The sequence below is a fragment of the Sinocyclocheilus rhinocerous genome, unplaced genomic scaffold (assembly GCF_001515625.1).
Source record: "Sinocyclocheilus rhinocerous isolate Xijiao unplaced genomic scaffold, SAMN03320098_v1.1 scaffold288, whole genome shotgun sequence".
NCBI lineage: Eukaryota > Metazoa > Chordata > Actinopteri > Cypriniformes > Cyprinidae > Sinocyclocheilus > Sinocyclocheilus rhinocerous.
The window spans coordinates 866,029-882,892 of record NW_015635021.1 but is presented as its reverse complement, the minus strand read 5'-3'; the positions used below and the strand labels follow the sequence as shown (position 1 = coordinate 882,892).

The 16,864-nt window shown below is 36.5% G+C and overlaps 1 protein-coding gene across 3 annotated transcripts in view; it reads right to left on the bottom strand.

Moving 5' to 3' along the window:
* The window catches only part of LOC107746024 (sorbin and SH3 domain-containing protein 2-like), a 56,631-nt gene that overhangs the window by 16,154 nt on the left and 23,613 nt on the right, over positions 1 to 16,864 (bottom strand). For all 3 annotated transcript variants that reach the window (XM_016560069.1, XM_016560070.1, XM_016560067.1), the window contains exons 4-13: positions 15,831 to 15,857; positions 15,401 to 15,525; positions 14,557 to 15,123; positions 10,778 to 11,164; positions 8,082 to 8,202; positions 5,942 to 6,117; positions 3,852 to 3,918; positions 3,679 to 3,729; positions 2,277 to 2,481; positions 1,900 to 2,014 (exon numbers count right to left, since the gene is read on the bottom strand). In XM_016560069.1, coding sequence (XP_016415555.1) covers positions 1,900 to 2,014; positions 2,277 to 2,481; positions 3,679 to 3,729; positions 3,852 to 3,918; positions 5,942 to 6,117; positions 8,082 to 8,202; positions 10,778 to 11,164; positions 14,557 to 15,123; positions 15,401 to 15,525; positions 15,831 to 15,857 — 1,841 coding nt within the window. The remainder of the gene's footprint in view (positions 1 to 1,899; positions 2,015 to 2,276; positions 2,482 to 3,678; positions 3,730 to 3,851; positions 3,919 to 5,941; positions 6,118 to 8,081; positions 8,203 to 10,777; positions 11,165 to 14,556; positions 15,124 to 15,400; positions 15,526 to 15,830; positions 15,858 to 16,864) is intronic.

The following is a 16,864-nucleotide window of genomic DNA, read 5'->3' as shown; positions in this document are numbered from 1 at the left end:
TATGACTATACATGCTGAGAAAGCTGCCCACTCATTTTGCCACCTGGGACATCTCCCACTGCCACATCCACTGTGTTTGTGCTGAGGGCAGTGCTGTGATTCAGCCTCCTGACATTTCTATCTCATTGTTCTGTGAACCGAGCCGCTGGCTACGACTGCGCCGCTTTGTCTGACACCCTTCCAGCTTTCTACATCTACATTGCAAAACAAAAGTTCAATTGCTGTCAAAGGAGACATAAAACACTGAGGTAATTCCTCTCTTGAGCCATTTTATTTGTCTCGCCTTAGACAAATACAGTAGAATGTGACATTATTAAGGGGAGAATGGGACATACTGTATTGCAAAATTTAAATCTGCATTGTCCCCTTCATGAATAACACAGCTTAATGTTTCAGGCGAACCTAATAATTGATTGCTTTTAGTACAAAGATTTGACCTACTACATGAACAGATACACAAAGGAAAAGAAAGCTTGCTGAAGCACCACATTGCTTACAATAAGCAAACTCATGGCTGATGGTCCATTATTTGGTCAAACGATCCATGAAACAGAGGGAAAACACAGCCTTAACACATGTCCAATCAGCAGGCTGGAAAACTGCAGTTTGACACTGTAGTAAACAGTAAGTTGGGAATGCGACACCTTCATAAAGTAGAACTCAAATGGTTGTAGGCTACAATGAAATAGAGAGTTTTCATAAGACAGGATTGCCGTTCAAAAAGATTTTTTTAAAGACAGTTAAAACAATAATATTGTAAAATAGTATTAAAATATAAAGTAACTGTTTTCTATTGTAAAATATTTGAAAATGTAATTTATTCCTTTGATGGCAAAGCTGAATTCTCAGTCTTTAGTGTCACATGATCTTCAGAAATTATTCTAATATGCTGATTTGGTGCTCAAGAAACATTTATTCGTATTATTAATGTTTAACAGTTGCTGCTTCATATTTTTGGGAAAACCATGATTCATTTTTTTCAGGATTTTTTGATGAATAGAAAGTTCAAAAGAACAGCATGTATTTGAACAGAAACCTTTGTAACATTTTAAATTGCTTTACTGTCATTTTTTATCAATTTAATGCATCCTTGCTGAATAAAAGTACTACTTTGTTTTTAAAAAATCTGACAGACACAGACTTTTGAATGGACATACATATGAGAGAAACCTTTTTTTTCATGGATGAAACATAAAACATGTTTAGAAGAACATTTAGGTTGTTCTTTTCAATACAATGAAATAAATGGATTCTGTATAGCTTCAAAAAACGAAATTGTCACCATAAAAGTATTATAAAAGTGGTGCATATGATGTGTGCACTATTCCATTCAATTGTTTTGAGGCCAAATGATAGCTTTGTCGGAGGAATAAACCCAACTTTGTCATTATTTGCTGAAAATATGGTCAGAAATGAATGACATCAGTGACTAACATATGTGAACCAGAAACATCGTCATAAAAACCTGGTGTGACACGTGATAGTTGAAGGTACATGTTTGTGTTCCACAGAAAAAAAAAGAAAATCATACAGGCTTGGTAGGTGAGTAAGTAGTGACAGAATGTTTGGGGACTTCTTTAAAACTTTTTACGTTTTCTGGGACACAAATGTGGATTTACATAGAGCTAAAAAAGATTTTCAAAAATCAAGTCTCTGCTAACAGAGCCATTTAATGGGTCTAATCTGCGTGGGGGACGTACCATGTACTGTATGTTTGATTTTGTGATTAAAGAGACTGTAACAGCACTGAATTACTTGTGGAGAACACAAGAACAGGATTGCCTTCAGACCTTAGCAACCTTGAGTCCATGTTATGTGAGGATTTTTACAACAGTTTAAATGAAACTGATGAAAAACAATCACTTATGTATAATGATTTAACTAAATAAGATCACTCACCGGCCTTTCTTGCTCAAGGATGGAGGATTTGCCAGGCTCATACTCAAAGATGCTCCGTGGTTCTGCCCGGTATTTACGCGTATCCACTTTTCGATCTGGAGGACCCCACTCATTTCTGCAGATGAGAATAAGAACCAATCAGAGCGGTCGACACCTTTGGAGACTGTACACTGACAAAAATCTGGTGTAGGATTTACTTTGAAACAATTTTCACTCAGAAATTGCTAGTCAATTTCTAGCAATTGATTACAAAGAAACGGCAAGTGACACATTGAATTAAACTAAGAGTATTTTCTTGTAATTGCACTCCAATAATCTTTGTTTTATTCACAATTTTGTTTTATTTACAGTGTAGCACATGAGGTCAGGTGTCTTACGGGTTGTGTGAGAACTCTTTCTCTCTGTCCATGTCTCTTGAGCGGAGCTGGAGGAGAGAGGGCATGGGAGGGGGCGGAGGGGGCACGGGGGATGGTGAGAGCTCCCGGTGGGCGGCACTGTCTGGCGTGTCTGAGGTATTTCTAGAGAGAGGCCGGTAGGTGTGCGTTCGAGGGGGCGGGTGGGCATGGACAGGAGGGTGATTATCTAAGAAAGAAGCACACATATCATAGTAATAAATTACTTAAAAAAAATAATAACTGTCTTTCTCTTTATTTATTTCTTCCCTTTCTAGCTTGTACTTATTTGAACAATGCCTAAAACTTGGTATTACAAGCACTTCCTGTGTCTGTTTGCCTCTTTAAGAAGAATCACTTTATGTATTCCCCAATTGTAAGTCGCTTTGGATAAAAGCGTCTGCAAAATGACTAAATGTAAATGTAATATAACAGATAAATTAAACAAATGTACGGTGGCTATACATATTTGGACATTACAGCAAAACATAAAACATTTGAATGTACACTACCTTTTATAAGATTTTTTAAACTGTCTTTTTACAAAGTTTTTGAATCGTCTTTTATGCTCACCAAGGCTGCATTTATTTAATCAAAAGTACAGTAAAAACAGTAATATTGTGAAATAGTATTATCATTTTAAAGAACTGGTTAGTATTTGAATATATTTTGAAATGTAGTTTATTCCTGTGATGGTAAAGCTGAATTTTCAGCATGATAACTCCAGTCTTCAGTGTCACATGATCCTTCAGGAATAATTCTAATATGCTGAATTGTGCTCAAGCAACATTTCTTCTTATTATCAATGTTGTGCTATAACAGTTCAGGATTCTTTGATGAATAGAAAGTTCAATAGAAGAGCAATTATTTGAAATAACACTAAAAGCAATCTTTTGTAACATTATAAATGTCTTTACTGACTATTTATGCTATATAAATGAATTCAATTATATCAAAAGAAAAATCTTATTGACCTCACAATTTTAAATGGTAGTTTATATGACAAATTCTTAAAATTTTTTTTAAAATTATTTTAAAGAAACATCACTTCTCCCTTAAAGTAAATATCATAGTCAAATATCATAATAAAACCATTGTTTAAAATCAAGACAAACAATATTTGGACATTTTCAAGATGTCAGCTCTTTAGTTTATTTTTTTAAAACATGATTTTTAACTCAAATCAATGTTTCATGCATATTATTTGTTTATTTGCTATAGAATATAACCATTTTTATTGTACATTTTATTACAGTTACTATATGCTAAAAACACTTCTTACAACGCAAAAACACAGAATTCAGACTTTCACTACACACATAGTGTTAGATTTTAAGTAAGCAGAAATGTAAGTTAATATCAGATCTTTAGATTTCACAGAACTTACCGTTGTTTATGACAGCGTATGTTGCATTATATGTGTCTGCATAGTCATCATCTGGTGAAAACAGCATTTAAAAAAAATAAAAATGGAAAACTCTGTGTGAGATTAAAACACACACGAAATGAACACTACAGGATATGTTCTGTGTATCCTCCTACTCACTCCATAATACACACCTGCTTTATGAACCATGTGGATCTGTTTGAACATGGTCTTGTACCAGTCCTTGGGTCTGTCCACGGTCTAAATAGAAGCACAAACACACACACAGAAGTGGTTGCCTTGTCAGTTTGCTGGTTAAGCGCACAAACAGCTAACAGCATATGTCATTTCTGACAACCAACACAATCACTACAGAGCACAGAGAGAAAAACAGACAGGGAGTACCATAGTAACCTGCCAGGTATGTTCTCTTCTGCTCACAAACACACACATTCACAGATCGTCTGAAGCGCTGAGAGCTCAAAAGCATTCCTCTAACCACAATAAGAGGATCAAATGTCAGAACAACTCAAACACAGACCAAGAAAAAAATGCCCTCAAAAGAGATTAACAGCTGATCTGCTGTTTTAAAACTGACCAGTGACAGTCAGACAGCTAGATGTCATACTGTTTAAAAAGAATGAGTGATGGGTTTTGTTCTGTTACGCTGATGCACCGTGATAGGTAATACAATATCACGTAAATCTCAGGTTTTGTACTAACCATTCGCAACCACAAAAAGTGGCAGAACATTCTGTCAGTCCTTTTTGGTTTCTATTTCTGTGCCATTGTGGTGTATCGCGTCATCAACTCAAAATCTCATTGGATTAAAACACTGCTTCATAAAAGTAACTTTATATAAACAGTAAGTTACAATAAACAGGAGTTAATACTAAGTAACTTTTAGACACAATAATGGCAATTACTTTGTGTATTTTGCCAACAAAAATAGCTCCAAATGAAATCAAAACCACTCGCGTTGCTTTCATGATTCAATAATGAGTACGTTTACATGGACAACAATAATCCGATAATAACATGATTAAGACAATACTCTGATTAAGAATCTACCATGTAAACAGAGATTTTTGATTAACGTTACCTTAATCCGGCTAAAGTCATACTCGAAGTGAACACAAATCGAATTAAGACATGTGGAGTATTCCTATTTTAGCTGCATTATTGAAGTGCAGTCTAGACATGTACACACCTTAATCACACTATTACCGTCCTGTAGGACTTTTTGCCGCATTTTGCGACAGGATACACACACGACAGTGGTCAACCGTTTGACGGCAAACAAAAGAGCATGGCTTCAAGCAAGGCGGCACTTTTTATCCGTCGTCGTCTGTTTGCATGTATAGCATGACATATAATTAACTGCACTTGAAGCTATCGTAAAATTAAAAATGAAACACCCAAAACTGTTTAGTAATGAAGACGAACTATGTGTTGACACGTGAAATTCTGGAGGGAACGTCGGATGGCGTCACGTGGAAACGTAATGACGTGTACCATAAATCGATCTATGTACTATAACATGTAAAACGGGAACTTGAAAGGAATATTCTAAAAGGAACTCATGTAAACACCTTAATCCTAATATTGTTTTATTCCGAATAAGGTAAATAATCAGATTACTGATGTCCATGTAAACGTACTCACTGACTCACTCCTAAAGACAACATACTGGCTTAAGGATGTAACTCGCAGACTGTCAGTTTGTCTGAACATGAAACAAGTGCTGTTGGACTAAAATAATACAATTCGAAATCCAGATCAAACAGTAAACTTAGCTGATTATTAGTTATGATTAATTATTCATATTTCCCCATGAATGAGCTGATTCGCTACAAATATAACAGTCATAACCTAAGACAAAAAAAAATCACTATATGCTTTGTAAAGTCATAGAGACACCAGTAATGACAACTGTGTCTAAATTGTGGTATATATAATCAACTCTCAAGTTTGCTACAATGAAACATAGCTAGCATATAACAAATCAGAAGCAAAATACACAGAAAAAAGGCACATGATTTTCTTTTAAACAATTTTCACTCTGAAATTGCTAGTAAATGTCACATATAATTACAAAAAACAGCAAGTAACATTGAATCAAGCATGCAATTTGTAAATAGAAAGACTAAAAATAGCATTTTCTTGTAAAACATACTTAAGTCATTTTTTATTTTATTTAAAACTAAGAAAAATCATTTTTATAGTTGTTTTTAATTTCTGTCATTTTTGTCAGTTCCCTTAAAAATGCCTGGATATCACTCACCGTTCGGATGGCGATGGGAATGCCTGACTCATCCACTGGTCCAATGCCTTCGTAATGGGGCGCTTTTATGACGGACACCTTCTTCTCTTCCTCTGAGAAACGAGCGATGGGCACAGAGCTACTGACCACTGTCTCACCAGAGACAACAGTCTCTTTCTTCACCGTCTCTGAACCCTCTAAGTGAGAGAGTGAGAGAAAGGTTGGCGACGATTAAAAAAAAAGACTAAAACAATGGCTGTGTAATTTTTTCTGTCCTTTACAATTGATTCTTGTCAAATTGTGACCCCAGTAACAGTCTCTCTCTCTGTCACTCTCCCTCACACACGTCATTGATTACTGTGCCGCCCTTGGCTCTTCATTAGACTGCTGCCATAGATATGGTCACACTGCAGGACTTAAATGTTGTTACTGTTAGGACTTCATCGGACGCTAAGATTCATCATAAAGGCAATTAATTGGCCGTCCATGAGCACTGACATGGCACAAGCTCTCACCCTGACTAAGCATCCTGAATATGAAATTTGTGTGACACAGCATAAATGAGACAGCTACATTTATTCCTTCACATCTATGCAGGTTTGCAGTAGCAAAAAGGCAATGACATGAGGAAACACTACAGCAAATTATTTGTCAGCAACTTTCTTTAAACTACTACAAAAATGAAATGAATTTGCCTTCCTAAGCAAATCCCTACCAAAGGGTCAGATCTTTGCCTCTCCTCAGTTTCCCTCTGTTCAGGTATTGATTGCTCTGGTCTGGCCTAATGGATGCAAATGCATCATATCCTGAGGACCGGACTGCACCGTTAACTGCCAATACAGGCATCCACTAACAAGAATTGTGCATTACAAATCCATTATTTCAGAGCACCAAAACTAGGACTCAATCAATAGAAGGACAAAAAAAAAACATTATTATAACAAAAATGAAGGAAAGTCTACATTTGCTGCATCTCAATATGCCTACTTCCATACTACGTAGTATGTGAAAAACAGTATGCTAAGAGAGTAGAATGTCAGAATTCACAGCATTCTAAAAATAGCAGACAAAAACTACCCAGATGACCGACTGCTTCCGGTGAGACTTTGGAGTGCACATTTGATGGACACTTTACTATCTCATAAAGCTACACGAGAGGAGTTGTGAATGGAAGTTAAGCATCATAAATGACACTCGAAGGTCATGTGACAATGACAACATGGCAGACGTAGTACATCCGAATTTCATTTATACTACCCATTTTCATTCTATATAGAACATGCTTTTTTAACTGCCGTGAAGTAAGTTTCAAACAAAAGGTAGTACAGTACTTGTCAAAAAATTGGAAACATTATGATTTTCAATTGTTTTAATGAGTTCAAATTATGCAGAAACCACAATATACTGACATTCAAATGTTTGGGATGTGTGTGTGTGTGTTTTGTAATAGAAATTAATGCTTTTATTCAGCAAATATGCATTAAATTGATCAAAAGTGACAGTAAAAACATTTATAATGTTACAAAAGATTATATTTCAAATAAATACTGTTCTTTTTCGATTCCTCAAAAAAAAAAAAAAAAAAACTAGAATATTTTTTTTCCCACAAAACATTAAGCAATCGAGCAGTTAATCAGCAAATTTAATGGATTTCTGAAGACTGGAGTAATGATGTTGAAAATTCAGCTTTGCATCACAGGAATAAATTATATTTTAAAAAACATTCAACTACAAAATAGTTATTTCAAATTGTAATATTTCACAATATTACAGTTTTTACTGCATTTTTGATTAAATAAATGCAGCCTTGATGAGCATAAGAGAGTTCATTAAAACATTTTAAAATCATAATATTTCCATTCCAAACTTTTGACAAGTACTGTATCTACTAGACTATGTGTAATATGTACTGCTATTTAAAGTGCACGACGAAGGAGTATAATCCAAAAAAAGAATCTTTTAATTATAAATCTACAAGGAATACACACAGGAGAATCGCAGGAGCAAACGTAGCACACACAATGGAAAAGAAAAAATAACCCGCAACAACTGAATAGAACAGGGAGTATAAATAAGGAGACTGAATAAGCAACATTTTGCCGATAGTAAAAACTCTGCTTTGTAATACTAGCCATGGGTGTGTGTGGGACTCTCCACTCACCCGAACTACGATCCTGCAGGATCTTTACCAGTCCTGGGCTGAGGGTTGGGGGTGGAGGTGGGTAAACAGGTGGAGAAAAGGGCCTCTGAGATTGAGAGCTTCCATTCATTGCCATCTGACCCTGGGCAACAAACAAAACAGTTTATAAGTGATGGAAATATGGGCAATGTAATTTGTAGAGTCACTTTAGGTCAAACAAGTATCAGTGGGTGACAGCTATGGGACAATAAGAAGTTAGAAGAATGAGAAATGTAAGACATGAGAGTACACATCAAAAGACAAATTTGAAAATATCACAGATACTGTACAACAAATGCATCTGAGTAATGTCATTACTGAGGAAAATGCTGTTACAAAAAAAGACAAAGGTTGTGATCAGACGTTGGTGCTTCTGTAGTAAAATGAGAGGAATGATGGACGACAAATGGAAAACTGAAAAACTGTTAGACCACATGACAACAAACACTTTAAAAGAACCTTTAGTAGATAATGAGTGCAGGACAATCTATGTAAGAAAGAGTGTTAACACTGGAATATGGTTCCATTATACATTCATATTCCAAAGAAGTTCAAGTCTTCAGTCCCCAGAGGCAATATAAAGATGCACATGTTAATCTCAAACACACAACATAATAGGTCACAAGGAAAATCCTAGATCATCATAGAAACCTTAAAGCCCACATGAAATTAAAATGAACCCTATTTCGATTCCAAGTGAACATGAAATTAAAATGGCCTTTTTTCAAACACATTCCTGGACATTACTCCAAAGAAATGTGTATAATCTTATATATATATATACAGGGACGGATTAACGCACGGGCCTACCGGGCACATGCCCAGGGCACTAGACCAGAGGGGGGCCCAGTCGAAATACTGCTCCTTCAGGAATGCGATTTCAACCGTGCCCCCTCAGGATTTTAAGCAAAGTGGATTTTGAATGCAGCTTCCAAAAGACCAAAAATGGCTGAATAATATATATTTTTATATTTGATACGATTAGAACGTTCAGTGCGGCAAAGCATCAGCTGCCAAATTCAAATCTGCGTTCGTGCTTTGGCTGGCGCTGAGCCAGACGCGTTTTTACAGTGCTGCGCATTATAACCAATCACACAGGATTCTGTTGAGCTTATGAATGCAATGGCCAATCAGAGGCATTCAGATGAGTCATCGCTGAAAAGCCCGTGTTTTGTTCAGTGCACGCACTCGCTGACTGAATGCAGCTCTCTGGCGAATTCGCTCATCATAAACAAAGCGCAGATGTGTGTACGATGTCAGATATTCATTTCACAGTATAAACAGCTTCAGTGATTATATTAAATACAAAGTCAGTCGTATTAAAAATATTCTATGACATGACACCCATATCTAGTACAAGTTAAAAGACGGGTTTTATGCATAGGCTAGTTAATAGATTACACTAATATTAGGCTACTTTTCCCATAGCCCATTATAAATGTATTTACTTATATTTGAGAATCGTGATATTTTATGATATAGTTAACAAGTTTGGGAAAGTTTCGAATAAAAAAGGAACGAAATTTCAACCGAGGGGGGTCTTTAATCGGTCCATGCCCAGGGCACCGTTGAGTCATAATCCGTCCCTATATATATATTTAGAGTTCATTTGTGAACTAGCACAAAAATACACATATATACAGTACATATTTATACACACATATATATATATATATATACACATATATACACATACACAAATGTGTTTTTAGAAAAAAATAAATTAATACTTTTATTTAGCAAGGATGCATAATTTGATCAAAAAGTTACAGTAGAGATATTTATATTGCTAAAAATATTTATATTAATTTCAAATAGAAATCTTTTTTAAAATCTCTGTTATTTGAACTTTCTATTGATCAAAACAAAATAATATTAAGCAGCATAACTGTTTTCAACATTGATATTTATAAGAAACAAATCAGCATATTAGAATGATTTCTGAAGGATCATGTGACACTGAAGACTTGTAATCACAGGAATAAATTACATTATTAAAATGTATTAAAATAGAAAACAATAACTGTAATAGTTATTGTTACAATAACATTAGTTACAATAACATTCACAATATTACTTATTGTTGTTGACTATTTTTGATCTAATAAATGCAGCCTTGCTTGTAAGGATCTTATTTTTAAAACACCAAAGATCTTACTGACTCATAACTTTAGAACAGTAGTGAACATTTATATATTAATAAACATTACTGCAGTAATAGCAAATTACAATAGATTTTTACCATTGTATGCCATTTGTATATAGTAGTTTGAGATATCTACTTTATATAATATTTTTCATCTTCTTCCCCAACTTGCATTTAGGTCTGGCTCCATTATGGCATGGACTCTGACCCTTTTAATTCCAGATGGATAAAATCAGGTCACGTTCTACAGTTCTACATTATTTAACTTCACATTATGTGTGCATGTTGACTTTAAACGGGAAACAACATACATAGCACACAATGGAAAGCTGCATAGAACAGAGTGAAAATCAAGCATAAAACACAAAAGACAAAGCAGCCACCTGCTGTAAGCTGACGCATTAAAGCATGTGACTCAAAGTTAGACATTCAACAGCGCTGAAAAACTAGTGAGGACATACAAACAAGAGTAGAGTCAAACAAACGTGACACCAGACTGAGGTGAGGTGCGCCAGTCGAGCGTGATAGTTACGTTAGTGCCCGTGGCAGCTGACGGGGCAGTAGGAAGCTCGTCAGGGGTATTGGAGGCGTGGCTGAGTGTGGGGGATGGGGTGGGCGTGGCCGCAGGGGAGGAGTCCATGCCACAGATCTGCAGCTCCTCCAGCCCAGCCGTGGATGATGAATAATGACTCAGCGCCGACACAGTTACTGGTGACAGAGCAGGTGAGGCCGACATTAGCCCGGAACGTTCCAGAGGGGCATAGGGTGTCGGTGAGAGGGCTCTGGGCAATAGGCCTGAAAGGAAGTCAGGGGAATCCTGACTGGCCCGGCTATACGGTGACCGGTGAGCTGATGGGTCTGGGGAAGGCGGTCCAGAAGAGAGCGGCCCGATGCTCCCTCTTACAGGGGAAAACTCACGCTGATGGAGGCAGGTGGGAGGGAATAAAAGGGAAGGAAGACTAGATATTAAAGTGAACACAAAACAAAGCAGGTGAGCACAGGCAGATTGAACCATGTTGAGTGAAGAAGAACAGGTGAATCTGTGGGAAGGAATAAAAGGTACTTGGCTGGAAAAATGAAAGAAAATAGTAATTAGCAGTAAACACACACGCTCTTTCATCAAGACATCTGTGTACATTCACTCTATTCCATCAGATGAGGGTGAATGAGTGCTAAATGGGTTACACTCAGTTTAAGAAAGAGAGATACAAAAATTTCCAAAAGTTCACCAAGGCTGCATTTATTTGATGAGAAAAACAGTTTAAAAAATTGAATTAAATTGAAAAGAACTGTTTTATATTTTAATTTTCAGAAGCCATTAACATAATATAATATGCTGATTTGGTGCTCAAGAAACAATTCTTATTATTATCTAGCACACCTTCCTAAGGAAAGGATATGGACCAGAAGACATTGCAATTACTAAATGATATTTAGACAGACTTAAAGAAGTTCCAGATCTATACTTGTGCTCTTATTATTTCAGTTATTTTGCCTTTAATGTAAATAAACATGTGCAAACAATGCACTTGCTCTTGTGAATTTATTTTGGTGTTAATTACATTGTGCCAGCTGTCTCTTTAATACCGCGTGGTTTATATACATGTTGCTGCTGATTGGGCTGACATTTTTGACACATCCACCAAACAAGAGAAAACGTATCTCAAACCCCCGTTGCACATCGTTGCACATCGTTGCACACCGTTTCCAGGAAACATGTCATTGAAAACGGAAACCATAGCAAAACGTTGCGCACCGGTTTGAGCTTGAACTTGCCCCAGGGTTCTCCAACCCTGCTTCAACACACCTATCTGTAATTAAGTAGCCCTGAACACCTTGATTAGCTGGTTCAGGTGTGTTTGATTAGGGTTGAAGCTGAACTCTGCAGTATTTTAGCTCTCCAGGAGCAGGGATAGAGACCCCTGTTAAAGGGTGTTTCTCAAACAGAAAGCTGCATCACTCTATTCCATCAGATGAGGGTGAATGAGTGCTAAATGGGTTACACTCAGTTTAAGAAAGAGAGATACAAAAATTTCCAAAAGTTCACCAAGGCTGCATTTATTTGATGAGAAAAACAGTTTAAAAAATTGAATTAAATTGAAAAGAACTGTTTTATATTTTAATTTTCAGAAGCCATTAACATAATATAATATGCTGATTTGGTGCTCAAGAAACAATTCTTATTATTATCAGTGTTGATAACAGTGAGTGCTGCTTAATATTTTTTGTGTAAACCATGATATATATTATTCCAAAGTTTGGGATAAGTAATAAAAGTACAAATAAAAACCTTCAATGTTTTAAACATTGATAATAGCAAGAACCATTATTAATAATTGGGTACCAATAATAATTGATAAATATAGCTGCAAGCAGCAATTAAGTGGCCAAGCACAACAGAGGTAAAATAAAGAGCTAAGGAGCTGTCTTTAATTACTCAGTAAAGACCAGGGCTGCGTTCAGCCCCGACAAAACGGTGCAAAACTTGGTTCAGGTGTGTTTGATTAGGGTTGAAGCTGAACTCTGCAGTATTTTAGCTCTCCAGGAGCAGGGATAGAGACCCCTGTTAAAGGGTGTTTCTCAAACAGAAAGCTGCATCCTACGAAGGCTGCATATCTCGGCTGCCACGTCATCAAACGTTGCAGAAGGCCATCTTAATCGGAAGGATCCTTGGAAGGCAGCCTTTGTTTCGCATCCTTCATTCAGCTGAATTTGAAGGATGCATTGGATGTATCCTCCGCGACATTCAATCACCCACAATCCTTTGTACTTATTCCATTTCATGAAAATAAACTGACGAAAAACAAGTCAGTACTGAGTTTGTCTGAATTTATTATGAAATGTAAGACAAAAATAATGTTTTCGGACATGAAAGGATAGATGTTATGTTTTGTTTTGGTGTAAATTACTTACTAAATGCTAAACTGCCAATAACTTAAGCCGCGGGGAGACTAGACGACTGTGATTCGTTGTATTGCATTAATAGAAAGCAAAATAATATAAAGATTTGTAATACAAAGTATTTTTCCAAAACAAAGTTTTATTAGCGTTTTTGTGCCGTGACGGTGAGGGCGGGAACATATCTGACGTAGCCACGCGCACTTACTAGACTGTCTCATTCTAGTGTTTAATGCCGAGGAGGACTCTAGCCTACAAGACTCTGAAGGACTGAGCTAGGAAGGACGCAGCCTCGGTAGGATGCAGCCTTCCATTTGAGAAGCATCCAAAGACATTTGTTGATACATAATTTTACTATAAAATTCAAAATGGCCGAAGCCCCAAAAGGGCGGCATAGGAAAAGTAGGTATAGTTCGATTTGGTATGCCGTTTCAAATCTAACGAGACCAATCTTATGATTTTTGGCTGAACTGGTCAAGTTATAAGCAGAAATGTCAATTTTTTATATCTTTGACCCGTAGGTGCTGCTGTGCCGAAACTACTCATGTGCCCTCAGGTCATGCTTGTCATAGCATTGCGGAGATATAGCCTTGCGTCTATTTTTGCACAAACTTTGTCTAATTCGTTAACGCTCTTTACGAAAACAGTTTGGTATATAAAAAAAGCTTTTGATAGTTTTTTACCAGAATGCTCTGAAGATGATCTGAGCGAATTTTGGTGAAAATTGTACAAACTACATTTTTCTGAAAATTCTAAATTGCGAAAAAAAAAACTTGACCCGTAGACATTTTCATTTTGGTATGTATTCGACTCGGCATGAGCCAAAGAATCAGAGGAAAAAAAATGTGCTTCTAGACCTTACAGTTCAAAAGTTATTAGCAGAAATATGAGTGCAAATTTGGCCTATTGGTGGCGCTAGAGAGTTTGAGATAGAGACTCCAAATTTTCTATGGATAATACTGAGCCTCTATCTGTATGCCAAATTTCATAACTTTCCCACAAGCGGTTCTAGACACCCAGAGCGGAAGAAAAAGAAAAAGAAGACGAAGAAAACTAACAGATACAATAGGTGCCTAAGCTATAATAACTGATAGTAGCAAATCAGCATATTAAAATGATTTCTGAAGGATCATGTGACATTGCAGACTGGAGAAATGGCTGTTGAAAATTCAGCTTTGCCTTCTCAGAAACAAACTGTATTTTAAAATATATTCAAACAGAAAACAGCTCTTTTAAATTGTAATAATATTTCCCAATATTACTGTTTCAACTGTATTTTTTATTCAAATAAATGCAGCCTTGGTGAGTATACGAGCATACTTCTTTCAAAAACATTAAAACATCATAATTATTCCAAACCTTTGACCAGTAGTATAAGTGTACATTATCACTGTAAATAAATGACAGTAATACCACCAAACTGCTCGCTGGTCTTGGTGGTACAACAGGGGCTCGCGTAGGGTCAGCAAGGTCCACTGTGTTTTTCTTGGATTCAGTTTCAGACCCTGACTGGGTCTCTGCTTGGGGTTCTGGACTGCGGGGAACTAACTGGATAGAGAGAGAAGCTACGTGTGTTTCAGAAGTTGCAGTGGGGTCTTGAGCTGGGGGAGCAGTTGTACTTTTTGGCTTAGTTTTAGACTTAGGGTCAGTTTTAATCATGTTTGTCTTGTTAGGTGCTGCATTTAGTTGGTCAGTGGTAAATTTTGAAGATGACAATTTGTTTCCCAGAACCCGAGTGATAAAACTGTTAGCATTAGCTTGTTGGGACAAAGGGGGCTCCTCCAGGGGGGCTCCAGGGGTGCTAGTGGAGGTTCGGGTGGTCTTAGAGTATGAGTACGAGGAGGTGTACGAGCCTGTGGAAATTATATCATGACTCTGTGGGGGAGAGAGGGAGGTGTCTGACAGCATTGCAAGGGAACTGTAATATGGGGGGTTAGGGGTCATGTGATAGCTCTCTCTCCGAGGGGGCGGCAAGGGGACCTGTCAGAGAAAAGGTCAATTCAAATAAAGTACATTTTCTCAGAGAAATTTCAATTTGACTGCTTTAGGGGTCAAGAAAATCACACTTGATATGAACCCTCTAGAAAGAAGTTATCATATTGGAAAAAGAACATGACGAATATTAATCCCAAATAATTTTTGAAGCTATATAATTTTGAAGCAACGCATAACATGAAAGAAGAGGATTGTTTGTTGTGGAAAAAAAATGAAGGGGGTACAAAATTAATGTAAAAATGTATTAGGAATAAATATGTACCAGTGTGGGAGATTTCTTATCCTGTAGGTTCGGTCTAACGCTGCGGAAGCCTTTAGAAGTCAAGGACGAGCTACTGGCATCTCCATTCCTTAACCCTTCAGACACACTACGTGAACGCCAGGCATCTACACACAAATAAATAAATACAAACACACACACACACACACAAACAAACAAATTATTATAGTTATTGTTAACTAAAACTAAACCTAAGTGAAATAATGCTCATACAAAATAAAATAAAATAGAATTATTAGACTAAAAAATGTAACCTTGGAAAAAAACTTACTAATACTAAAACACTTATTCATGTAGTAAATATTGTCTTAAGTGTCCAAATACTTCATGTAGTCACTGTACAGTACACATTAATATTTATATAAACACACTGATGAAAACAGAATCACATACACATCCAACAAACACTTGCCTGAATCTGATGACTGGGAATCACTACCTGTGGAAAAATAAAGCTGTATTAATATAAACACAATATTGTAACAATTACACAAGTGAGCTAACAATTTGGATCCGGAACTGCAAAAATGCTGTTAATATCATAACACTAATGGCCACAGAAAACCAAGACAAATATGACAAAAGACACAAGACATGCAGAAGGGTCATAGCCATTGAAATTAAGGGAGAACATGGCTCAGTTTTTAATGCTCCTATGTCACTCCTATATTTTGACTTTTTGCTAAAAAATATTTTTTTCCCCCTTTGGTTATATCTTATCTTGCTCATTACAGCATGTGAGTCGGTCCTGTTATTGGTGCCCCCTCCAAAATTATGTGCATGACGGCCACAATATGGGAATGAAAAGAGAGATGCAGAATTACAGAGAACAGATGATTAAAGAGCAGAAGCTGCTGTTGAACACAACTGAGAGAGACAGCTAGTAAGACGACACAAAGTTTGAAACACCACCTACTCCTCTCACTCATAATGATGATTAAAACTACAACATATGTTAACCTGAAGAGTGGAAGAATGAAAACTCACATTTTGAACAAAAACATAAATAAATGTATTTTACAACAATTAATTCTGGTCCTGTATTTTGCAAACTATACATGAACACATGCTGTCAGGATGACAGACGTTTCAGCACTGTAAGGGCCATTACAACTGAAAGTGAAGGGCATGGTCTCCATGTTGCTGTTTATATTGGCATCTGTTTTATTTCTTCAAATCAGTCTGTGCCTTAAACATTTCCACATTAAAAGAGTACAACAGTGCATCTTTTCAAAATTTAAAGATGTGTTGTCATATCTAAACCTTTAAAGTGGTCATATGATGCGATTTCAATTTTTCCTTTCTCTTTGGAGTGTTACAAGCTCTTGGTGCATAAAGAAGATCTTTAAAGTTGCAAAGACTAAAGTCTCAAATCCAAAGAGATATTCTTTATAAAAGTTAAGAGTCAACCACACCTACCTAAAACGGCTCGTTCTAACACACCCC